Below are 26,431 nucleotides of genomic sequence, written 5' to 3' on the forward strand. Positions count from 1 at the left end.
ATTGATAAGTGTAGTGATAGGACTTGGCGAGGCAAAAATAAGTTAGAATCCATTGATAGAAAGAAGGTTGGAGATCGATAAGAGTAGTCCATATCACTTAGAAAAAAGGGGCAGAAATAAGTGTTTAGGATGGTAGATGTTAGTGCAAGCAAGAACCCTAAGGGAACAAATACTAAGAAAGACAAAGAGGATATGATGTCCAAAACCACCTTCTTCTCAAAAATTAGGTGAATTACCGATACCAATATCAGTACAGTGAACATGATACAAGTAAAGGACAAACTGAAGAAAAAACAATTCCCCATGGCAAAGATCTACAAAAGCAGGATTGGCTACACGAAGGAAAGATGGGAGTCACCGGATCATCCAAGCATCAAGGTTCATCCGATCAGACTTCAAATCAGAGTATGGCGACCTCATTGTGTTGCTCAACCAAGTCATGGGCGTCTCACAAGGTATGCAATTCGAGAATTGGATGTACTACTTTATTGATGAAATTGTAAATGGAAAGGGCAAATTTGATTAGGCTTGAATTATAAGTGAAAATCTAGAATTACAACTTAGGACAGTGCAAAACTAGAAGCAATTCCACATGGGGTCCTAGCCCTTCTATTTGATTGCAAGCTGGCAAAGGTTGAAGTGCGAGCTTTGGTGAAGAATGAAATCGGGTGAAGGGTGAATTTGATTGAAGATCGAGATTCAAGAAGCCCTGCAATTTCAAGAAAGAGCGGATTAGTAGAAGAGATTTGAAAATATTTGAGGCTAGGCAAGGCTTGGCTATTCGTGCAAGCTAGCTTGGTTGGATTCGAATGGGAAGGTTGGAAGACCAAGAAGGTTAAGGAAGGTAAGGATAATAGGGGAGGTTAAGTTCCATTTCAAGGTAGTGGCCAAGGCAAGATTACCCCATGTTCATGAAGACCTCATCCTTTCAGGGTCAGAACATCAAGTACGAGCAAGTTCAAGTGGTGATGAGAAAGTTTCTAAGGACAAGCTCAAGCATCCAAGGCTTCACCTTATCTCAAGGATTGAATAAATTTATAAGATAAGGTTGATGAGGTGGCACTTTCATGTGCATGCAATCAAATCATGCCGAGTGTCCTATGTTCTCATTGGTTGACAAATTATTGTAATTTTCTCATTGGTCCACAAAGTTGGTGCCCTCATGTAATTGGTTGAATAATGGTAACCCTAATTAGGGTTTGTAAGATATAATCTTGGCCCTTGATTTTGCCTCTTAATCTCAGCCATTCATTGTAATTTGGAGCCTCTATATAAGGCCATTTTGCTGTCATTTGTGAGAGAGTTATGTTGGAGAATTGTTGCCAAAATACTATCAAAATTGTTCTCTATTCATTGTTGTGGCTTGCATGGTGGATATACATGATCATTTTGGTGTACTGCATGGTTCTTCTCATCTCTCAAATTGAAGTAGGATTCCATTTCATGTTGTTAGAGTAGAAGTAGATGGCTAATTGTATGGTGATGTTAGTGAATGTTTGATAGGGACCTATATACTAGGCCACTAGCATCCTAGCGGCTTGTTAGGAAGCCTTGTGTGGTAATCTAGTCTAGTCGCTCCTAAGTTCTACTTGCATATCATCTTTCTGCTTGTACTTCAAGTTGGGTTGGAAGATAGGTGTTAGTGTGAAAATCCTAAGAGTATCCCTTAGAATCATCGCACCAATGGAGGTAGCGCCGCTGGCAAGCTTTCATTTTGTTAGATCCCTATCTATTTCCTAATTTCTCCATCCATAGGAGTAGTAGAGCAATAAGCATTTAGCGGTAGGAGTAGTTGAAAGTGAAAGTGATCGAGGAGAAAAGAACAAGTTGAGCAAGCGAAGTACCACCAAGTTATCTTCGAATGAATAACGTAAGCCCGCCTACATGATTACCAACAAATCACATCGATCACTAAGTTAGTATCCACAGGTATAAGGACAATTGGAGTTATTCTCATGTCTTCATGAGTATTAAATTTTGAAGAGAAGAATGTGTGTTTGATACTCCGTATCAAGTATTCAATTGCTAATATGTTACGTAGTAGTACAAAACTGACATCAACAGTACCCACAAGCCCATGTGTCTACATTGAAGAAATCAAAATTGTAGAAGAAGAATGAGAAGAACTAAAAGACTGAAAGGACATATATAAGTAGAACATAGAAAATGTTAGATATTCATAGCAACTTGATAAGTAGAAAGAACCAGAGTTCAAGAGAATTTATTATGCTTGTGCAAAGTTTGCAAGTCATTGGAAATTAAAACATCCAATTAGGCTTGCAAGAAACAAAAAAGTGATCAAGCAGTGGACAAATATGTTGCAAAAATTGTAGAATCATCTACTTCTGGTGATTGTGATTTTATGTAATGTCCCCTTTCTAGATTACCTTTTAATTTTGCCTAGAATCACAAATTCAAATGAACATAATACAATTAGAGATATAACTTTAACTGAAAGGATGTAGAGCAATATGTTGTGAAATCGTAGGATCATCTACTTCTAGTGATTGTGATGCTATGTAATGTCCCCTTTCTAGATTACCCTTACATTTACCCTAGAATCACAAATTCAAATACATAGGGAGCATAATACAATTAGAGATATAACTTTAACTGAAAGGATGTAGAGCAAGATAAAATCTTGTTGAGATTCTGCAATCATGTTAGACATGATGGAATTATTGTCATCGATGTCAAAGGTACATAAAGAAATTATCATTGATGTCAAAGAGTTTCAAGATGGACAAGACATTAACATCATCAATGTCAAAGGAACTGGTAAAGACATGTTTGAAGATAGTCTTGGATATATACAAGATCATATTATATAGAAGAAAGATTGAAGTTTAGTAGTAAACGGGAAAAACATTAAGAGGGAACAAATATGTGGAGTTATCATGAACACCATATAGCAGCAATATATCTGTATAGTGAGCATCAGATAGCATCATAACGATATGTATATACTATATATACAGCAGAGCATTAGTTGGATATCATAAGAAACAAGTTGACACTGATAATTATGTTGGAGGTGGTGAAGAATGTATACAGTAAGCAAGCTGAATATGATGGCTATAGTCTATTCAAATACAAGCAAATATCGATCAAAGGTATGCACAAGATTGAATGGTATAATTCACACTGCAATATCCCATCAATATGGAATGTCAAAATATATTGGAGAAAGTCAACTCCAGAATGAAAAACAAGTATGGTGCCTTCAGAATTTTCGATAGCAGACATCTATATATATCAAGCGAGGCAAACATGACATGTTAAGCAAATACATAACAGAAGATGCTAAAAGACAAGGTCACCTGTGATTGATCCCAAAACAATAGTGTGTATATTAAATTGATCATAAAATCTAACATTGAAAATGAAAGACCAGATAGAATGTAACCACGTCAGCAATTAATTTCTTAGCAATGATCAAAGTTCTGAAGACAACGATGATATACTTGGTCAAATAGTAATAGCATCTTTCATTTGTAAAGTCAAAATATGTACAGAAGGTGTCAGGAGCAGCTTGGTATAAACTGAAAACAAAACTCTATGCACACTTGATATAGCAGTCAGAACTTCAACGATGACATGGCAGTCAAACATGTGAAACATTTATATATATACCATGTCACTATTAAAAGTGGAAATCATTGATTGATAATATTAATTTATGTAAATGCAGCGATGGAAATATAAGTGAAGACTCTCCATAAAAGATGGCGAACATGCAATCTGTGTTTATAAAAGATGTAAGGGGTGTTTCCAGCAACAACAACAATATTATATAGTATGCAGCAGTGAATGAGCATTATTAGTGCCTGAAGTCAAACACAGATTGTCAGCAATAAATTATGGAGAAACTTTCCTGTAGAATTTGATGACATGTTTGCGATGTCGGACATAATACAACAGGCAATATATATTGAAGGAAAAAAGCATTAAATTGTCCAATGATACACAGATTATACACGGCAATCATGGACAACATAACATATAATAAAGCAGCGACAATACTCAGTCATCATCAGTTAGAAAAGAACGACTATGGTTGAAATAGCAAAGATGGTGTGTTTGGCAAATACAATATGCAGCGACTTTGAATATTTAGATGACAATTCTATGCGGCAACAATAATCTACTCAATACAATAAATTACTGAAGAAAAATCAATGATTATTGGTTTTGCCTTATTCGATATATTCGAATATATAATCAGTTTGATATATTTGAACAGCAGTTCGAAAATGAATGGCGAGGTTGTTGACTTAATCAAATACATCGATAGATTAGGCAGTGATATAATGGTCTCAGCATAACAAGAATTGAAGTCATCTCACAAAACATGGAACTCAATAAATCTTGAGAATATTAAAATATCGAGTTCCGCATTTCCTCAATCAAAATCAATTGATGAAAAAAATCTGAATTCCAGCAACAATAACGATATTGTATAGGATGCAGTAGTGAATGAGCATTATTAGTGCCTGAAGTCAAACACAGATTGTCAGAGATAAATTATGGAGAAACTTTCCTGTAGAATTTGATGACATGTTTGCCATGTCAGACATAATACAACAGGCAATATATATTGAAGGAAAAAAGCATTAAATGGTCCAATGATACACAGATTATACATGGCAATCGTGGACAACATAACATATGATAAAGCAGTGACAATACTCAGTCATCATCAGTTAGAAAAGAACGACTATGGTTGAAATAGCAAAGATGGTGTGTTTGGCAAATACAATATGCAGCGACTTTGAATATTTAGATGACAATTCTATCCGGCAACAATAATCTACTCAATACAATAAATTACTAAAGAAAAATCAATGATTATTGGTTTTGCCTTATTCGATATATTCAAATATATTATCAGTTGGATATATTTGAACAGCAGTTTGAAAATGAATGGCGAGGTTGTTTACTTAATTGAATCCATCGATAGATTAGGCAGTGATATAATGGTCTCAGCATACCAAGAATTGGAATCATCTCACAAAACATGGAACCCAATAAATCTTGAGAATATTAATATATCGAGTTCCTCATTTCCATCAATCAAAATCAATTGATGAAAAAAATCTGAAATTACGTTAATATGATTTAATGTAACTAAAAAGGTATTATTTATGAAAAAGAGTAAGTATTTAATTTGAAAAGTCACTTGCTTCAAAGGAGTGGATATAAATAATAGAAGAATAATGAATAAAGAAAAAGTCTGCAGTGGATAATAAGAAGAAGAGCAGATATGTTTGTATGAGATAAAGATATAAAATATATAAGAAGATAAGGACATGGAAATAAGAAAATGGCAGATTGGTAAATAGAAAAGAGTGCAAGTATAAGGAATGTCTGAAGATTAAAATAATATATAATTATATATATTTTTAATCTATTATATATTAATATAACAATATTTAGAAGAGATAAATAAAGAGGATTGCTACTTCATTGAAGACATTATAAAGAAGGGTATTTCTCAGATGTAATGTGGGTTTAAAGAAGATATACATCAGTTTGAAGAGAAGAAGTAGTGCTAAAAAGTGTTCATCATTAGTTGTGAAAGCAACATTGTCAAGGTGGAAAAGAAGTTTGTGTGCAATGGGTTGGTTGCTCACGAAGACGGCAGTGGGGGTTGGTGCTTCCAGTAGGTCGGAGCCTACGAAGTGTGAAAGTTGGAGCTTCCAATGAGTCTACGAAGTGTGAAAGTTGCAGCTTCCAATGAGTTGGTGCTCATAAATGTAGGGGTTGAAGCCTCCAGTTGGTCAAAGCCTACAAAACATTGTAAAAAGAACAATTTATATAAGAAAGCATTTATTTGTCATGGTTTTCTCCCGCATTGGGTTTCCACGTAAATCATTGTGTTATTGTGTTCATATGCATAATTGTTTATTTCAGCATTCAAAGTTATAGTTTGGATAAAAGTTTTAAATTGGCAAAGTTGTCATTATATTGATTCACCCACCCAGTATAATCGTGTGCTCTTGAAGACAAGTATTGAAGATACAATTCATATCTTATAAATTCATAATCATTTTAACCATATAGCATATATAATTTGTTATTAGGGTTCACACATAACAGACATGATAGGGTGCCCAAGAGAACCTTTACTATAGACCCAAGAGTGGATATACCGTCCATCTTGGCCTCATGTGGCCTTCCACCATCTCATATGAGGTGATATACCTAGAGAAATCCTGTAACTGTTCCCCTTCATCATGTACCCTTATTAACTCTTCTACAATTGAGACTCCTTTTATTCCATCCCAAGAATCACTCTATGTGGAGATGGGGGAAAAAAACAATAATGTTCCCAAGAGATCCTCTATCCTAGGCCCAAGAGCAGATATACCATCCCTCTTGGCCTCATGTGGCCTTCCGCCATCTCATAAAAGGCAATCTACCTAGTGAGGTATGGTATAGCCGCTTCCCCTCCTTGTACTCTCTTCCTCACCTTGCCATGATTGATTGTTGCTATTTGAAGATCTATGTTACTACTTGTATCCAGTATATACATAATGTTATGTGCTTATATTAATATTTAAAGACCTATAAACTATATTGCTACATATATCATGCATACATATTTAGACATATCTTCATGCACACCATAATAATAAGGATGTCCCTGCCTTCCAATATATAGTAGGTTTTGATTTAGTCCTGTTTGCTGTTAATTGATGATGTTTATCGATGTTCTGCCTTGCTTCCTTCTTCCCCGTAGCCCTCTCTATACATATCTTAGCATTTTCTTCAAGACATGTTGTTTTCAGAAGTATCTGCCCTTTCATAAAGGATCATGTCTCTTTGGACCTGAGTGTTGGTAATGCATCTTTATAACAATTGATTATTACAAATGATTCCTTAAAATGCTTGGATTACTGCCCTCGTGAAGGATCGATGTTCCTTCTAGACTAATATCCTTAGTATCTGTGATTACTCCTCACTTAAACTGTTGCTTGCTATAGATATTCTGATCGCTACTTCTGTTCATTAATAAGTCAATCGCTGTCTGTACAATTTGAAGTCTTCAATCAATCTTTATGATCACTGTTTGTGGATAGGCATTCCCCTGCAATTTACTGCCTTGTATTGATAAATTAAATTTCTGTTTCTAATGTATTTTACCACTGTCCCGTGTTTTTGAGTGGTCAACAAGTATTTATATCAGATATGCCCTAGGTTTTCCCTCATAATGAATTTATTTTAAACTTAATGTAGGTCAGCCTTCATGAATTTATATCAAGTCTAATCTCCATAATAAATTTATATTAAATTAATCTAGATCAGCCCTCATAATGAATTTATTTTAAACCTATTCAGGCTGGCCTTCATGAATTTTTATTAAGTTTAATCTCTATAATGAATTTACATTAAATTAATCTAGGTCAACCCTTCTTATGGTGCTGCAATCTGGTTAAAAAGCCTTGACCCCAGGTGGGGCATGACATGCTAGTGGCATGAGAACTTGTTTAGTACTACTAAGAAGACATCATACTAGTTTATTGATACAAGTACCATAAGCACATTGGCCATGACAAAGATATTTTTGATTCCTAGAAAGAAGCAGGCAATTGTAAGAATGTTGTTGATGGCATTGGTGGTTCAATAACAGTTCTTGGTGTGGAGGTAGTAAATTCCAGAATGGATTATTTGGCAATATTTTTTGTACTCCCAGAATGGTGAAGAATATTTTGTTGATGAGATTGCTTGTTTTAAAAGGCTACATGATTGAGTTTTTTTATCCTCCATTTTAGCACATTCAATCATGTGATAACCTTTACAATATTTGTCTTTTTTGTAGCTCACATTCTCCAAACAAGCATATTGAGGCAGTCTTCAACTTCCCTCCTATGTCATTTGATCGCTCGAAAAGTTCATCCAATCAAATCATCACCCTGTATTTTTGTTTTACAAGATCATCACTCCTGCAAGTTCAGGTTTTTCCCCCCACACTGCATGTGTCTTAGCTCCAAACACACAGTGTGGGTTTAAAAACCCGAACTGCAGGTCACACACTGCACAACACAGTATACATTGGGTCTTAAAACCTGATTTTCATTATTCCCTTGCACATCTAAGTTGTAAATCTGGTTTTAAAACCCAATTTGCTCTATTCCCATGCATATTTAAGTTGTGAATCTAGTTCTAAGACCTAATTTGCACAGACCACCATTGCACACAAAGTTGGGAATCAGATTTTAAAACCTGATTTGCAAATCGGCCAGCCCTTTCCATTTCACATGCACATTGGGTTTTAAAGCCCAACATGTATCTTCTCTGTCCCCTCAAACTTGTCAATTAGGATTAAAGACTTGATTAACATGTTCCCTGCCTTTGCACAAGACCTTCATGTCAGTCAGGATTTAAAACCTGGCCTAAACAACATTCCATATCTACATGCAAATCAAGTTTTAGAACCCGACCTAGAATCTTTTTGAGCTTGCATTATTCTTTCACACTTGTCAATTGGATTTTAAAACCCAACTGACATGCACCTCCACTCTTACCACCTGCAGTTCAGGTTTTAAAACCCAAACTGCATCTTTCCCTGCACTTAGTTCCTCTCCGCATGTAGAATCGGAGTTTTTCTCCAACATTACATGGACCCTTTCAAAAATTTGTCCAACTCTGGCAATGCTCAAACTCAACGCTACAACTCCATTCCAAATGCGAGATTCCACATGCCAGGACTAGATTGCCTCCAAAATATAAGTTCTCTTGCAGAATTTTGAAGACTTCATGGTGAAGAATGATGACAAGCAGATGTATTTACAAACACTTAGTTTATTTTTCGTGTGCATTAGGTAATTTGTTTATAACCTTGTACATGTAATTTGTTAAAATGTAATTACATGTAACAACAACACAGGTCAAAGTCATATAGGACTTAATTGTTGAATAAGTTAGTTGTACTTTCCCTCGTTTTCCTCATAAGCTCTCTATAATGTTTCGTTCCCAACATCACCTTCAAGAAGATAAGTTGGCCACACGATAGTGTTCTATGCACAATAGGTAAGTCATACAGTATTGTGGAAGCAAACAATGCACGATAGAAACAACTGTATGATAGCGGTGGAGCAAAGGCCTGAAGGGCCATATGGTTCTCACTAGACAGGTCATACAATTGTCACTAGACCAGTCGTACGGTTGTGGTTAAGTGGTCGTACGGTGGTGGATAGAGGTTGTACGAAAGGGAAAGAGGGATCGTACGGTGGGGGTTGAAGTATGGTGGATGCAGAGGATGTAGGGAGTCATACGGTGTGGAGTGAAGGTCATACAGTGAATAGATAGAAATGTCATATGGTGTAACAGACAGAATGTCATATGGGTACTGGATATGGCAACTCACAAGTCAAAGATCAATGAGATTTTATATGTTCCAAATAACATAAACAAGATAGATACCAAACATTCATGAATAGAGGAATACACCAAGGAAGACCAATGTATGCAAATTATCACCGTACATAGAATGTTTATCAGCAAACCAAGATGGTGCTCCAAATGTGCCAAATCTGAAGCAAAGTAATACAGAATAGAATAGGGTGAGGGTTGAGTCATACTGAAACCGGAATAGCCAAATAGGGAAAATCCCTCACTTCTGAAATGGCGAACCATAGAGAACTCCAACAGGAATTCGCAGAACAAAGAAATAATCCCCAACATGTTGTGCTTTAAATACCCTTCAGGAGAATTTCCCAAGGATTTACAAATATAGCCAATGGCCACACCTATGGAAACAATAAAATAAAAATGGGTCCGAGATATACTAAATCAATCAGCCCATAAACAAAGGTTTGATTAATTATTTATGACGGGCACATTACACTCTCCTCTATATATATGAGGGGCTTCTTAGTAAAGAATCATCTTAATGCAAGAAAACTCTATCGAATTGAGCACCATTTTGAAACTTTGTTTTTAAGGTGCAGATCAAATTCAAATTAATAAGAGCCATTTGCATTCAAACTTTGAGTTGAATCAGATTCTTATATGGTGATAGTGTTCTTATGTCATTATTCCTGCATGACCTTGAATTGATTTGAGATAACGTGGTGTTGCTGATTTGTTCAAGACAGCATTAACATCTGATGTTGCAGTCTTTGAGCTGCATCATTCAATTTGAAAGATTATGTTATGTGTGTGACTGAGAGATAAAATTGTAGTCTTTGAGCTGCAAATTAGTTCTGCATTTATGTGTTTTGGCTGTGGTGTGTATGGAAGTCTTTGAGTTGAAGTGTATTACATCCAAGTTATAAAATCTTCGTGGGAGGTAATAAAAGTCTTTGAGCTTTTGTGAGCCTCTTGATTACTTGAAATTGCTGGTGTGCATTTTGTTATTCTTTCATCTAACCTTTTGTACATTGGAATCATTGCTCTGGTTAGTGATTCATGATGAAATACATTTAAGTTGCAAGTTTGTGTTGAAGTTTATCATAAGTGAAAAAACATCTATTTCTGAAACAGGAGCACCCAATTGTTGACCTAGTTTAAATAATCCTAGCTTAAGTGCTTAATTGGTTTTATAGTAATAAGAAGTGAGTCTACCCTTTCCGAGAGAAGAGAACTTATCTTACACATTGTGGCTGAAATAAACATTTTATAATCAGTTAAGTCAATTGCAAAATATTTACCCAACAAGTTTCTTGAAAATTTGTTTTATATGGGATCCAAAGGACAAATTCAATATTATTGCAACTAAGAATTCTATGGATAACTAGTGGATTTTTGACATTTTTTGGTGGGGAGCATAGTTGGAAAACTCTCACTTGGCAACAACTCGCCAAGCCCCTAAAATTTTGATCGGGGAAAAATCGGCCATTTTTTATATAAAACTCGAGAAAACTCGGGAAAAAAATTTCAATGAGAAGATGCATTTAATGAGTTAATTAAAGAGGACACAAAAGAAACAAGCAGAGTTTAGATATAAATAGATGCCTCCCAACACAGAGAATAAACTAGCAAACAAAACGATATAATTTTTTCCCTTTATCCTGCTGTCTTCTAACGCGGCCGAGTTGTTTTCAAAAACTCGGCAATTAAATGCAAAAAAATGGCAAGTTTTTGCTCTGCGATTAAATCTGCCAAACAACTTGCCGAGGTAAAAAACTCGGCGATTAGTGGCAAATTGCCGATTATTCAGCAATTATGCCAACTATGGTGGGGAGAATTCAAGCAATGGCTGCCTCAATGGACAATGATCCTAATTGTTTCTAACATGAAAGGTTGGGACACCTTAAATACCAAAACATTGCTTTCTTGAAGAAGATATGGTTCATGGTGTTCCATGTATCACTACACCTAGGGTGTTCATGAAGACTATGTGTGTGGGAACCACCATAGAAAACCTTAATAAGAACACTGCATGTAGAGCATCAGAGAAATTTGAGTTGTTGTGCAATAGATTTATGGATTTGCAACCCGTAAATTAACATGTGCTTCAAAGCATGTTTTGATAAACTTGAGCAAAAAGACTTGGATTTACTTTTTGAAGACAAAGGATGAGGTATTGCCTACTTTCAAGTTCTTCAAGACAGCAGAGGAGAATCAATCTTGCAAAAATATAAATGTTGCAAACATGGCATCAAATATGCAACCCACATATTCACAAATTTCCTTATGCAACATGGCATCATGAGAGAATCAAATTCCTCACACTGCAGAACTGAACAGGTTACCTGAGAGAGAAAATCATACACTCATGGTTGCATGCTTGAAAGTTCCCTGAGCTTAAGCAAAAGCAATGAACCCTTCTTGATATATTGGTAATTGGGTGCCAACAAAGATTACGACAAGGTGACTTCTATGGAGAATGTAATGGCAAAAGGCGTTGCCTGTTTTACTTTAATGTCTTTGAGTGTGCCTCTTATGCACATGTTCCTAATGAGAATAGGAAGCAACTTGGTGCAAATAGTCAAAGGTGCATTTCTGTCAATTATAGTGAAGAATTCAAGGCATGGAGACTTTGAGATCAAATGATTAAAAAAGTTCTCACTCACAAAGATGTGATATTTGATGAAGGGTGGACTGGATGCTAAATCCATTATGATTCCAAACTTCTAAATTTATCTTTATTCCAGTGCATCCTTGTTTGTCTTCACACTACTTAGTCAAAACAAAATCAACCGATTGCAGAATACAAACAAGGCTTGTGTCATGTAGTGTACAAAAATGTAACTGAAACTTTTCAATCGGTTAAATTGAAAACAAAATCAACCGATTGCAGAATAATAGAAGCTGAAAACGCTACTCGATTCTAAACAAAAAAAACTCTAGAACAAAAATTAAATGTATGAAACCAAAAACCCTTGCAGAAAATTCCCCGCATTACAAGAAAGAACAGAGATCAAACCTTCCACCGATGCCATTCACCATTATTATGAGGTGATCGCGGACGGGTTTATTCTCGCCGCTGTCTTTGGCCACTAACAGATGTTGGCCCCCATTTTCACTCTCGTACAATTCTGCTTCTGAATCCATTCAAACAATAATAATGGCGATAATGATAGGTTTCTCGTTTCTCTCAATTCATAGTCAAAAAATCAGATCGAATGCTTGCCGTGAGCTCAACACTGAATTTTAAAGATTAGTTTCCCGACGCATTGTCATATCATACGCAAGCAATTTATGATATTTAAAGTCTCGGGAAGCAAATCCAACACTTGGCGTTATCGGAAACAGGGGTGGATTTGAAAAGTTGCTTTCGATTAAGTAGTGTGGAGGCAAATGAGACCCGTGCCGTGCTGTTGAATGGCGTCTGCGTTGTCACCGGGCAAAATAACGAAACAAGCGATGCCTAAACAAACGTCCCCAAAAGACACCAGAGGACGTTAGTCTTTCCAGAGGTGAGTTAAGAATTACCTCTATGTTGTTTTTTCAGGTGGAAAACTTTTGTCATTGTCAAATTTTATATGAATTTAGATGCCTATTTTCTGACTTTAGAAGTTATTTTTATATTATATAAGAGTGGATTTCTTAAATTTGTAAATGGACAAATGTTGTTGTTCTCTTTTATTATTTTATATAAGAGTGGATTTCTTAAATTTGTAAATGGACAAATGTTCTTGTTTTCTTTTATTTTATTTTTCTAAAATAAAGCGAGATTAATCTTTTTATGGGTGAAATTATTTCTATGGAAGCCATCTCATCTATTTAATTTCCTAAATCTGGGAGAGATTTAAATCGAGACTATGGGGAACTATTCATAAATTTTAACACCTCTTAAATTTAAGAATAGATTCAAACTTTAGACTATGGAGAACTATCTACAAATTCTAGCATCTCAAAAATTTGGGCTAGATTCAAACTCTAGACTATGGAGACCTATCCACAAACTAGAGTCAACTCTCCTACTCTTGAATCTTCATAAAAATTAGGAGATTTTCAGAATTACATACTGATTATGTTTATGGTATTTGTAGGAAATATTTAATTAAGATTTATGTTTTGTAATTATGAGGTTTATTAATCTTTCATAAGTTTCCTAAAAAGCAATTTGTACTATAAGAGTGGATTTCAAAATAGACCGTGTTTTTAATATTTTTAAGACATCTATAGAGAAGGAGATTTTTGGGATTTGTATATTGATTATATTTTTTGTAATGAGACATTTATTAAAATATTTAAATTTAGAATGTGGGACTAATGGAGATCATTTGTTAGAATGACATAAACTAATTTTTAAATGGGTTTCGTTAAAAAATATTTATTTCTTATTTAGCACATACTTATTAAATATATCTATATGAGCAATTTTTAAACCTCTTGTTTGAAACTAGTACTTTTATCTTGGTATTTTTTAATTGTGACACTTAAAAACTTATAAAGAGTTAACAATCTTATCTAAGGAAATATAGCATCACAAATATAGTCTAGAATAACAAACTCAAACTTTGAGGGATTTTCTTTGTGTGCAATTTTTACACCTCCTATTAAACTAATACTTAATTTTTTGTATTTGTTTTAGTTGAAACATTTAAAACTTTTAGAAAGCTAATAGTATCATGTAAAATAACAAACCCAAAATTTGAAGGAACCAAAACTTGTGAAACCAACCAAAAAATGAGCAATGATACCTTGCCTTGGATAGCACCCACACACCCTTTAGGACACATACGTTGTGTCCCTTTATCTCAAAATCTTTGACTCATAAGCAAGAAAATGTGAGATTTGAATAATGAGAAAAATATAACATTTGATGTCTCTTGTGTTATTGACCATTTTGCACATTTGTTTTTTTTTTAAATCCATAAACTGTTGAAGCCTTTTACTATGTAGATGAAAATAAAAAACAATAAAATGTTTTGTTTCTCCATTCAAATGGGCACTGGTAGGAAAGAACAGAGAAGAAAACCTCCAGTCTTGCCTAGGACTTTTGTCCTATACAATTACATTTTAAAGGGGCATACTCCAGTTTATTTTCACCACAATTAATTCATATACATGACTTTTGATTATGATTGCAAATGTTCTGATTATGTTCATAAGTGTATCCATTTGTTCATTGATGCTCTTTTCTTGAAGTTACCACCGAGGTGTTTCTTTCTATCTTCCTTTACCTGCTATTATGATGTTGAAACTGACATGAAACGTTAGTAACATTAGGAAAACCAATATTTTCATAGGTTTATCCCATCATTTTCTAATCTTGTACGATTCAATTCTATTATTTCAGTTATTAAAGTTTATGTGTCCTACTTACTAAACATGTAATCTTCTTACACTCATAAACTCATTGATTTCTTAAATTTTAGTTTTCAGATTTCCTTTAATCTAAATGATGAGTTAACCTATCTAAATTCAAATTCATAAATAAGGGTACTGATGTAAAGTTTTGGAAGTATAGATGATGAAATATGAAAGATCAAGAGGAAAACACTTAAGCCAATGATTTATGTGATTAAAGGGAGATCATATTTATATTGATAGGTAGTTTCCAAGCTCAACACCTAAAGGGAACGAATGGCTAGGTAAGGGAATGAAATAAAGTTGTAGTCAAAATTTTACAGAGGGGTTCTCACCCAGGTCTCCAGATAATCAAAGCTTCAAAAAAGAAAGAGGAAGTTACAAAGTTAATGAAAAATAGAAGACCCATTAAGAGATCTAAAGTTCCATTATGAGGTCCCATCTTTTGAACTCTGCTATTCTTTTTATCCTTATGTTAATGTTAGATTATAATTGATTGTCACTATAAAGTGTCTATCTATTCCTAGTCCTAGAATTACTCACCAATAGATGTAGATTCAGCATACAACACTTAAAAGGAGATTAAAAGATTTTGAAATCCACTTAATGTTTGATACAAAGTTTCCATCATGAAACTATTTTTACTAATATTACGTAGTCTCAGCTTAACAAAGAGGAATCAAAGAGATGCATTGTCTGAATAAAATTCATACTATTTGCACTCGACAGAACGCAAGACAAGTAATATAATATTTGGTATTCTATTATGTAACAAATGATATTTACAAAACTAAATGAAGACATTAGAAAGAAGCTTAAAGGTGCTTCGCATTGTTGCTAGAATGCCTGTGAGAGTGCTCCTATATCCCGAAATCAGATCACTAACAGAAAGAGTCAAGGAAAAATGGGACAAGAGTCTTTAGTCTGCTGAAAATCCAAAGATCTTTATAATTTGACATAGCTTTATACAAAAACCAAAGATTCCCAAAAATGTCAAAAGAGGGTCTGACGAAACATTATCTAAGTCGATAGAATAGTTCTAAAACTTTTAAAATAAGAAACTAGGTCCCAGCAAATACATATGAAAACTGCTTGAGGACCTGGTATAACATGATTACCTATAAAATTGTTATCTATATCAAACCTACTGCAACAGATAAATAAACCTATTCCTTCTCCTTCTTCACACATACCATTATGATTTATGATGCTTCCTTTATATTTGTTGCCAAACACCAAAGAGGAAATACATATGTTTTCTTTTCTTTGCTGAACTTGTATAGATTTGGGAGAATGAATTCTACATCATTAAGATTGTCGAAATCAACCCCTGATTCAATGTATGCAGAGTACATATTCAAGTAATTCTAAAGCTATTCTATGTTTTGTTCCTCTGTGATCCCTCTCCAATGAAGTAGGAAGTTGATATTGGCTTCCATCTTTGGCCACTCTTGGTAAAATAGAACGTTGTCAATAATAGACAAGATTGGATGCTTATGAACATTAGCTAGCCCTAAACTGCCTGGAGTGTGACTCATGTAGACCTCCGCGAGGGGAATTCTCAATTGATGGTTAATACTAAGTAATGCATTCTCCAATCCCTGCAGCCATGTAGGGTCAAAGATGTTACGACAGAGGCTAATAATCTGTACATGACCAATATTTGCCCTAGCCAGACAAGCAATGAAAGATCCTATGACCGAGCTATTGGTGCGCTAGGTGAAGTCATAATTAAAAATTTGCTCTCCCATGACCCTGTTAATGACTACCCTTGACAAATCATCCATCGGATTCAAGATTCTATTCCACCTTTCAGTTTTTATATTGCCCCTAAAATCCATGGTTTGAGTTTCCAGGGCGTGAAAGACAACTATAGTCATTTCCATTTTTTACTCAAAGATGTATTACAACTAACAAGGGACAAAAGTGACAGATAGTGAGCAATTGAAAAGGATGTCTCTTTCATAAAGGATGCCAGAGTCGAAGGGTCTAGATAGTTCTAGGAACTTCAATTAGTAAATGATGTAGGAGCATCCTAGTCTTTCGTGTGATCCTTCATGTTGGGGGTATTTGGCTTTGGAGTTGTGGACTCAGTCACCAAAGGAGTGATGCTTGTTCATTGTTAAAAGTAGTGTTAATTGTGGTACTCAGTCATTGAAGGGGCTTGGTCGCTAAAGAGCTTGACAGATACTATTGCTCGACACTCACTATTGTGCTCAACATAGATTGGTTGCTTAGCATATGTTGTCTGCTCAGCATGTATTGGCCACTTGGCATGTGTTGGTTGCTCGACAATGCTTGGGAGTTTGCTAACACTCGGCACTGTGTTGATGTCAACTAGAGTTCTTGGTGCATTTGGCATGTGATCATGATGTGGATTGATCTGAGAGTTTATGTGGACCTATGAGTGGTCTTGGTTATCTCTTCTATGTGCATTTAATATGTGTTGTAAACGCGAGGCTTGGCCTAAGTATTTTTGTGCGGTTATCATGTGTTAACTTTGGCTTAACGTGAGGGTTAACATTTTGTATTTAATGTTTGTTGTGAACCGACTTGTGGCTTAAATATACATTTAATGCAAGGGGTTTTATTTAATTTCTAATTGCTAAGGCAACTTGTGGCTTAGTTGGGTATAAGTAAGGCATCTTGTGGAGTCTTTAGAGATGATCATCCAACTTGGAGAAGGAGATGAAGTGGAGGAGCGAACTTTGAAGAGCTAGTGGTTGTGTCTTGGAAAATAAGGAGATTGCTTGGTGGGCTTGCAAGAACAAGTTGAGATCTTCCTTGGAGGTTTCTACCAGAGTGTAGATCTGGTCTAGCTAGGATTAGTGTTGTGAGTTGGATCTTGTGGGATCTTGCAGAACTATTATTGTAGTTGATGTTGTATTTGGCCCTAACCCGAAAGACCTTACAGTAGGGCATATTGCATGTAAATAGTTGTTTTAGTAATAAAGAGTTGTGATTTGGTATCAGATCTTGCATTATTTTTTATCTTGTGTTGTGTTTCTATTGTGTGGTTATTGTTGGGCGATAGGACATCTCCTTTGGGGATTCTCCTACCTTGCACTACATTAGCAAACTACATGATTGCTTGCAATCTGTCATAACCAAGATTGTTATTTTGTCATACTCATTGTTGATGTTTATTAATAGTTTAAAGCCTAAAGGTTGATGTGTATAAAAGGGTCTAGAATATGAGACAGGAATACTTAGGATAACTAATTTTTAATACTAAGTCATGTGTTTACTCCTCTTGATGTATTAATATATCCTCTCCATCCGCTCCTTTGTTTGCAAGGTAATCAACCTTTTTGCTGCCTTCTAAAAATATATGTTGAATTTTGGTTTCTTCTAATAGGTCTAATAGTTTTAATACTTCTTCAAGTTTTTGAATTCAGCACCCGATTTGGGGTTTTCCTTTTCCTTATGGCATTAAGTACAATTTGGAAGTCCCCTTATATTATTAGTTTCTTAATTCCTAAGTTTAAACTCAGTTGAAGCCCCTCCCAAAGGGCTTCTAATTATGTTCAATTGTTCATGATGATACCCATACACTCAGTTCTTTTAATGACCCATTTTCTAGAATCAAAATTAATGATACAACATATTCCTGCTTTTTTGGGATTTTCCATTGATGCTCTATCGAAATTCAATTTTGACCATCCTTTTGGAAAATGTTCCCATTTGCATTCAATCCTAGCTTTCTTATTATTCTTATTATATACTAGTGATGGATTAATAAGTTTGTTCCAATTTCACTTCATTTCTTCATCCCATTTTGTGAAGGTTCCTTCCTCTTTTACTATTTCTCTTAAAGAATTGTTCATGACTTCTATTATATTGGCTTTTATTTTGTTAAGAAATGATGGTAAGTTGAGTTTTGAGTCACAGATTCGCCTATTCCATTCTTTCTAGATCTCCCACATAAGTATGGCTGGGCTTATGTTCCATAGTTTTTCACAAATTTTCATAGAACATTTATCTAGCCATCCTATCAAGAGACTCTCAAGGTTCCCGAGTAGGGGAGAGATCCATTTAAGCTTTTGTCAAAGCCATTCCCAACATTCTTTTGCATAAAAACATTGGAATAATAGGTGTTTTGTTGTCTCATTTTCTTGTTTACATAAATATCATCTTGAGGGTCCCTCAATTCCTATCTTCCTTAGTCTATCTAGTGTTAGAATTCTCTTTTGAATTGCTGCCTAAAGGAAAATTCTTGCATTTGGCAGGCATGTTGAATCCCAGCACAGTTTGAGAGGCATATTCATAGCTTCCCATCTTTGTGATTGTATTATTAGCTTGTATCCTCTTTTAGCATTGTACCTTCCATCTTTGGAGACTCCCCAAATGATTTTGTCTCTTCTTTCTTTATGATTGACCTTTCACAGTTTAAGAATTTCCTCGAGAGTCTTCTTTTCCTCAGGTTCTAGATCTATATTTTCCAAGGATTTTCATTCCCATATATCTTTCCCATTTTCCTTCCAAACTTGTTTATAGTTGCTTACCTTAGTACCCCATATATTTACTAAAGCCTTTTTAACATTGGCAGGGATGCTTAAACTATCTAGGGGGGAAGTCCATCCCATGAATCTTCCTAGAATAGTGCTTCTTCTCCTTTACCTATATCCCAAGTTACATATTTACTAATAAGGGATTCACCATTTTACTATAAAGTTCCAACTTTCTAATCATTTTGGTAAATTTCACATTCTTAAAAGGGATGTGGGATATGCTTCATTTAAGTAATTTTTGTACAAGATTTTTGCCCACTCTTGTTCCTGTTCTTGATATATGCGCAATACCTATTTTGCTCCTAATGCTTCATTTTGCCAATTGAGATTTTTTTATACCTAAGTGCCCGAACTCTTTGGGTTCACAAATATTGTCCCATTTGATTAAGGCCATTTTTTTTGTTCATCTGTATCATTCCAAAAGAAACTTCTAAGTTTTCCTTCTAGGCTTTTATTCACTTTTTTGGATAGCGTGAGGCATGACATTTAATATGTGGAGATTGCTAACAAGATTGCTTTAATTTTTATGACTCTGCCCACCTTTCTTAGACATTTTCCTTTCCAACGTCCTATTTTCTTGTGAATTCTTTCTAAGATATTATTCCATCATTTATTTTGTCATGTTCCTTTTTCTAATTCTATACTAAGGTTTTTGCATGAAAATGATCCTTTTTTATATCTCATAAGGTTACATATCTGGTTTTCCAGTTTAGGTTTTGTGTTTATGAAGAATATTGTAGACTTTTTCGCATTTACTTTTTGTCTTGATGCTTCTATATATTGATGTATAATGTTTTTAAAGTTTTGGGCTTCTACCAAAGAGCTTTCTCCTGACAGTATTATGTTATCAGCAAATTGTTGGTGTATGATATTAGGGGTTTTTTCTGCAACAGTTATGCCTTTAATCTTGTCTTCTACCTAAGCTCTTTTTATTGATCTCTCGAAAGCTTTTGCCATAATGATGAATATGAATGGCAATAAGGGATCACCTTGTCTAATACCTCTTGAGATATTGAAATAGCTTTTTGGGGTCCCATTTATGAGAAGTGAGATTTTTGGTGTTGATATACATTTAAAGATGATGTTGATCCATTGGTGTGAAAACCCAAAGGCTTCTAATGTTTTACATGAGAATATCTAATCCACCATATCATATGCTTTATGTATGTCTAGTTTCATAAACATGTTTGCCTCTTTATTCCTGGTTACTGAATGTATCATTTCTTGAATAATGATTATACCATCTAAAATGGATCTCTCTAGTACAAAGTCAATTTATTCTTTCGATATGAGTTTAGGAAGTATCATTTTGAGGTATTGAGCTAAAACTTTTGAGAGGATTTAATACATGGTATTGCATAGTGCTATAGGTATAAAATCCTCAAGTACTTCTCTAGAAGCTTTTTTGGGGATAAGAGTTAAAAATGTATGATTGATCTCTGATAATGTCGATCCACCATTTCTAGATGCTTCTATTGCTTCCCATAGGTCTATCCCAATTATGTCCTAGCATTTTTTATAAAAGAAAGCATGAAAGCTATCCGACCCTAGCAATTTATCAAGATTTAGGCTGAAGAGTGTTGATTTGACCTCTTCTAAGGATAAAGGTTTGTTAAGTAATTTATTATCTTCTATTATGATCAGCTTCAAGATTGTTTCTAGCATCTTTTCTTTTGCTTTCCTATTAGAATAATCAAAGTTGTTTAGGAGGGTTTTAAAATAATCCACAAATACTTCTGCAATATTTGTTGAATTTTTAGTGATGTTTCCTTCTCTATACTTGATCTTCACAATTTTTTTTATTGCTCTATTAAATATAGTGTTGTTGTGAAAGAATTTTGTGTTACGATCCCCTTCTGCTAACCACATCTCTCTTGATTTTTATCTCCAGAATATCTCTTCCTTCGCCAATATTTCCTCCTATTTTGCAAGTAATTATTTTCTTTTAGGTGTTTTTTAGTGTCCATTCCATTTTCTATAACGTCATTGTTTAGTGTCTTTAGGTTTTCTTCATTATCTAATTTTTCTTTGAATATGTTATTAAAATGTGTGTTGTTCCACTTTAAGATATTTTCTTTGATCATTTTCATCTTAGAAATGAAGCAATACATTTTTTATCCTTGGAAGTTTCCTTCTATCCACCACAATTTTATGTTTTCCATGAATCTGGTGTCTAGAAACCACATTTTTTCACACTTAAAGGGGTTTCTTAAAGGTCTCACTAGTACATTTGAGGTCATTTTTCAACCATTATTGATCAAAATTTTGACCAAATCTCGACCAAGTTTGACCAACCCATTGGTCGATAATTTTCTAGTCAAAATTTCAACCAACCTACTGATTGGTCAAAATTTTGACCAATACATTGGTTGAAACCTTTGAAACATGTTGGCACAAGTTCTGCCAAGCATTGGTCAAAATTTTGATCAATGCTTGGTCGACCAATGCTTGGCAGTTTTCGACCAAGCATTGGTCGAAATTTTGACCAATGCTTGGTAGAAAATTTCCAAGCATTGGTAAAAAATAACCAAGCATTGATCAAAATTTTGACCAATGCTTGGTAGAAAATTGCCAAGCATTGGTCAAAATTTCGACCAATGCTTGGTCAAAAAAAATTTTAGGCCTACACTTGTTGAGGTCCACTTCAACAATGGCCATTCCTGTGAAATTGTTGTCGAAAACCTTTCTAATGAGATAATGTGTTATGAGCTTTTCATCAGTGGGATGGAACGTGAATCCAGGAGGCAGTTGTGCATCACCCATATCATGACTGTAACTAAAGTTAAGAGCCTCTATTATTGAATTATCTTCCCTATTACCCACATTCATGATATGGGTGATGCACAATTGCCTCCTGGATTCATGTTCCATCCCACTGATGAAGAGCTCATAACACATTATCTCATTAGAAAGGTTTTAGATAACAATTTCATAAGAAGGGCCCTTGCTAAAGTGGACCTCAACAAGTGTGAGCCTCAAGGAGGGTTCAATTCCCTCCTTTATTATTCACTATGCGTATAATCCCAAACACCCATTTGATCTCGAATGATGATATGTACTGAATGTTGAGTGTCTGTGCTGAATGCTCCAAAACCATCCATTCCATGCCTTCAACTATACACAATTTCTTTCTAGTTTCTTTCTACTCGCATGCCCATTTCATTTCATATGATCATCTAAAAATTGTGTCACTCTAAGCTCTCAATTGTTTCCTCTTGATTGATCATCTCATAATTGCTGAATGAGAGCTTTGGGATAAGCTATAGGCATCCATCAAAGCATAAAGGACTTTGTCAGATGGTGTAGATGAAGTAGTAGCATTTGCCTTGGGAGACATGCTTGCAAAATGGAAGCATAGATAAGTCATGTGAACTGTTTGACAGGATGCCTGAACGTAATGTGGTCATCAAAAGCCATGGTTGCTGGATATGCACAAAATAGATATATTGAGAGAATATATTTGTTTAAGTTGCAACTGCCCTGATAGACATGCATGCAAAATGTGGAATCATAGGTAAGGCGTTTGAACTATTTTATTGATTGCCTCCATGAAATGTCATCTAATGACAAGCCAATATTGCAGGATATGCATATTGATTTGTTGAATATATCCAAATGAAGTAGTGACATTCTTGTTACTGCAACTAATGCCACATATGTATAAAACTGGGATTCCAACTCTTGTTGGGGTTGTAAATTATGTTGAACATAGTCTCAAGCCATAATAGTTTTCTATCTGCAAAAATTAGAAAGAGAATCATACAAACTTGTGCGAGCTCTTAGTATTTTCTTTGATATGATATTCAGGAAAAGGATGAGAAACAAAACTCTAAATAAGCAGGCAAGTTGTCCATGTGATGTACACCCCACAGGTAAATCTACTCTAATAAAAGAGGCAATCAAAACCTAGTTCACTTTGCATTTGTAACCTTGGGCAGGCTCTTAGCAACATGCTCGCATTGAACCTTTGACATAAAGGAGAAATAGACAAGCTCATAACCCTCAGGAAGGCTTTCTTAGATAAGAAGTTTCTAAGCAGACACAAATCCTCAATAATAATGCTGTTGTGATTTTCTTGTTTAAATCCAAACAAAGTTGTATTAACTTGGGCAAAGGAGACTACTATTGTTTGTGGTTAAGGATCCTTTAGGTTAGTAGAATCACATGCAAACTAGATGTGACATTGCAGTAAGCAAACTGTAATAAGAGCTAGGAGCTTGCCTAGTGATTAGGGCTCGAGAGTAGACACTGCATGAAGCATTTGTAGGCATTTGAGTTTGAAGTGTCACCAGCACAAAATCAAACTAAAAAGGAAACTTGGCGAATAAAACTAAATAAAAATAGTCCTCTTTAGTAAATATCAACATTGTATGAACAATACCATTACAGTGCACTATACTTGGTACAAATATATTGTTGGCTGAGTCCCATGACATAATGCCAGTTCCTAGGTACGTCAATATGCCTACTTATCTAGGTATATCATTTTCTTACAGATAAAGGGCAATCTACTGAAAAAAGAAAAGACCACTTTTTACAAATTCACACAGGTATAAACCCATTCATCTCTGAAGGTAATGCTCTTACTACCATTTCACCCCTAGTAAATTTGTTGTAAGTTCCCTAGTGACGATAGTTATAGCATTATCAAAGAAAGCTCTCACCAATGTAGGCCCCAAGCAAGCATATAATCCTCTAAAACCAAGTTCTCTATAAATCTACCAAACATAGAATTGGGAAATGGTTTCATGTTCATTAATATGAGCACTTATTGCTTTTAAATTCATCTATTGGTTATCTAAGACTACTTAATAGAATAGATCCTAGAGAAAAAGACAGAAGCTAAGTCCCGTGGTATTTGAATATTTAAATTTTAATCTTTTAATTAGAACATTCTATATACCCACTATAAAATAAGCATGCAAACAATTGGTGTTAGTATCGTGAATGATAATTTTTTTATCCAGAACACAAGAAAACATGCAAATAAATGAATTAACCCAATTCAATAATCCAACCATCAATCCCAACAGATATCCTAATTGTTGTCATAAGAATCCAACAGCTTCGTAAAAGCCTAGTCAAAATCTTTATTAAAAATTAATTTAAAAACATTTTTTCTAGAGTAGAGTCCATGTAAAAATGAAATTTTATGTCCTACCATCCTGATTGTGTGTATAAGATTTTTGCTGGCAGTAATATTTGGAGATGTTTGAATATGGGTTTTTGCAACATCGAGAGGCAAAACAGCTGACCAAAACTGCAATGCAAATTACAAGTTTTGTTGCACACATTTGATTTGCAAAAACTGAGTTTAAATACTTAAATTGAAATTCCAACATTAAGGTTACATACCTCAATTCCTGCAAGCCCACCAGAGACAACTCCAACTCCTGCTTCTATAAAAACTTTAGAAGAATAGTTGACAAATTTAGAAGACTGGGAATTCATTTGGGGATTCACCTTATCATGCGTACTAATAAGTGAAAGCATATGATAAAGATTCAATGCATAAGTACTGAAGAAAACTGTGTTTCCAATAGACTCCCTAAAAATGTAGTTAGGCCACCACGAAACAAACCTTGTACCTGGAAAATTATGCACCAATGAAACAATCAAACAGTATCTTGTATAATGAAGGATACAACATGAAGCATTTATATTGCATGTCTACAACTACATACCAAATAGTAACAACAATTTAACACCTTACCCTGTCATTTCTAAGAGTTTGCAGTGCACAGTCCAGAGGCCCAACATATATCTGCTAATGCTTTTTCAGTTGTCTGTTGTCATTCTCCTGAACTTGCAATCTACACTGCAAAACAACAAATAGTCAATGGTATGGAGTCTAGAGTTCAATTTATAAACATACAATAGATACAAAGTCTAGTTCTTGTTACCTTTATCAACTCTGTTGGACACAATACAAAACTTATTAATGCTCCACCAAAAGTCATAGAAGGAATAACAATCTGAAGTTTGGGCTTGCCGCTGCCAGGATCTCCTCCCTTTCCAAAGAACCACCATGCCAAATATGATCGCATCAGGACCGCAGACATAAACTACACACTACAAAGAGGAAAAAGTACATCAAATAGTTGCCAATATGCCTATGAATATGCCTACGAAGATAAATCAATATGCCTACTTATCCAGGTATATCATTTTCTTACGGATAAAGGACAATATGCCTACTTATCTAGGTATAAATTAATCACATTTGTTGTCCAAAGCATTAACAGTATATATCTTGAACATAACATTGATGTTATTTTTTTGTGACAGAACTAAGCAATTAACACAATATATTTCAAAAGATCGTTAACGATATATGTAATATATGTAGTCATAAAGATGAATAATTTAGTATAGAACAACTGTTTATAGCATATTGAGCATATTGGTCAATGACATGTAATTATTGAGTGCTATTTGAAACCCAAAAAAAATTAGAGGAAATTTGTAGAAAACATATGGCTGGCGTGTATCCTTGTAGTCATTGGAAATCCAAGAAAATTGGTTAGTGACATATGTAATCACTAAGTGTTATTTGAGACCCAAAAATTTTAGAGATGATTTATAGAAAACAAATGATTGTCATGTATCCTTGTTTTGGTAGCTTTGACTGTGATGGCCTGCACAACAACATGGTTCAGGCAAGAGCATGTAGTACTTATCCACGTCATAATTTATATACGTCATATGTATTTGATAGAAGGTATTTCATATTGGGAAAAGTCACATTAGTTACCTTATAGAATCTTTAAGATGAATGAATGAACATAGCATTACAAGTATCTGACTATGAGAATACAAAAATTAATTGTAAGAAAGAAAATTTGATGGTTCATGCTAGTGTGTTGCAAGTGGGCATTCAAACAAATTGGAAAACCAAAGAGTGATCTTACCATATACAATTCTTACCAAACTTTACTTGTAGTCTCTCCTTGGAAAGATGGTTGAGCTAGAGGGATTGACTGGAGTGTTCCATGTACTTGTTCTTTGTTGGGCTCTTCTCTCTCCTCAATATGAAACTAGGTATTTTAAGTAAAATTTGATGTTCTAAGTAAATCCATGAAATTTTTACCAAATAGATCCTTTTAAAGATGCCTGTTTGGGGAGATACTTTTGAGATCTACCTCCAACATTAAAAAAATCTAATCTAAGATTTCAAAATCTTTTGATATATATTCTCCTTTATAGACTATGCT

General features: G+C 34.6%; 1 protein-coding gene and 1 pseudogene across 2 annotated transcripts in view; both read right to left on the bottom strand.

Annotated features, from left to right (window-relative positions):
- LOC149551073 (lipid droplet phospholipase 1-like) overlaps nucleotides 1–12,903 on the bottom strand; it is a 78,422-nt gene extending 65,519 nt beyond the window's left edge. Inside the window, exon 1 of one of the 2 annotated variants that reach the window (XM_089786654.1) lies at nucleotides 12,374–12,903. In XM_089786654.1, coding sequence (XP_089642780.1) covers nucleotides 12,374–12,501 — 128 coding nt within the window. In that variant the 5' untranslated portion in view covers nucleotides 12,502–12,903. The remainder of the gene's footprint in view (nucleotides 1–12,373) is intronic. The other variant, XM_089786655.1, reaches the window with a different exon arrangement.
- Nucleotides 12,656–25,279, bottom strand: LOC149551074 (mitochondrial arginine transporter BAC1-like; annotated as a pseudogene).
- Nucleotides 25,280–26,431: the final 1,152 nt, after the last annotated feature.

The sequence above is a fragment of the Cupressus sempervirens genome, chromosome 6 (assembly GCF_028749045.1).
Source record: "Cupressus sempervirens isolate cs-2001-9-10 chromosome 6, ASM2874904v1, whole genome shotgun sequence".
Classification (NCBI taxonomy): domain Eukaryota; kingdom Viridiplantae; phylum Streptophyta; class Pinopsida; order Cupressales; family Cupressaceae; genus Cupressus; species Cupressus sempervirens.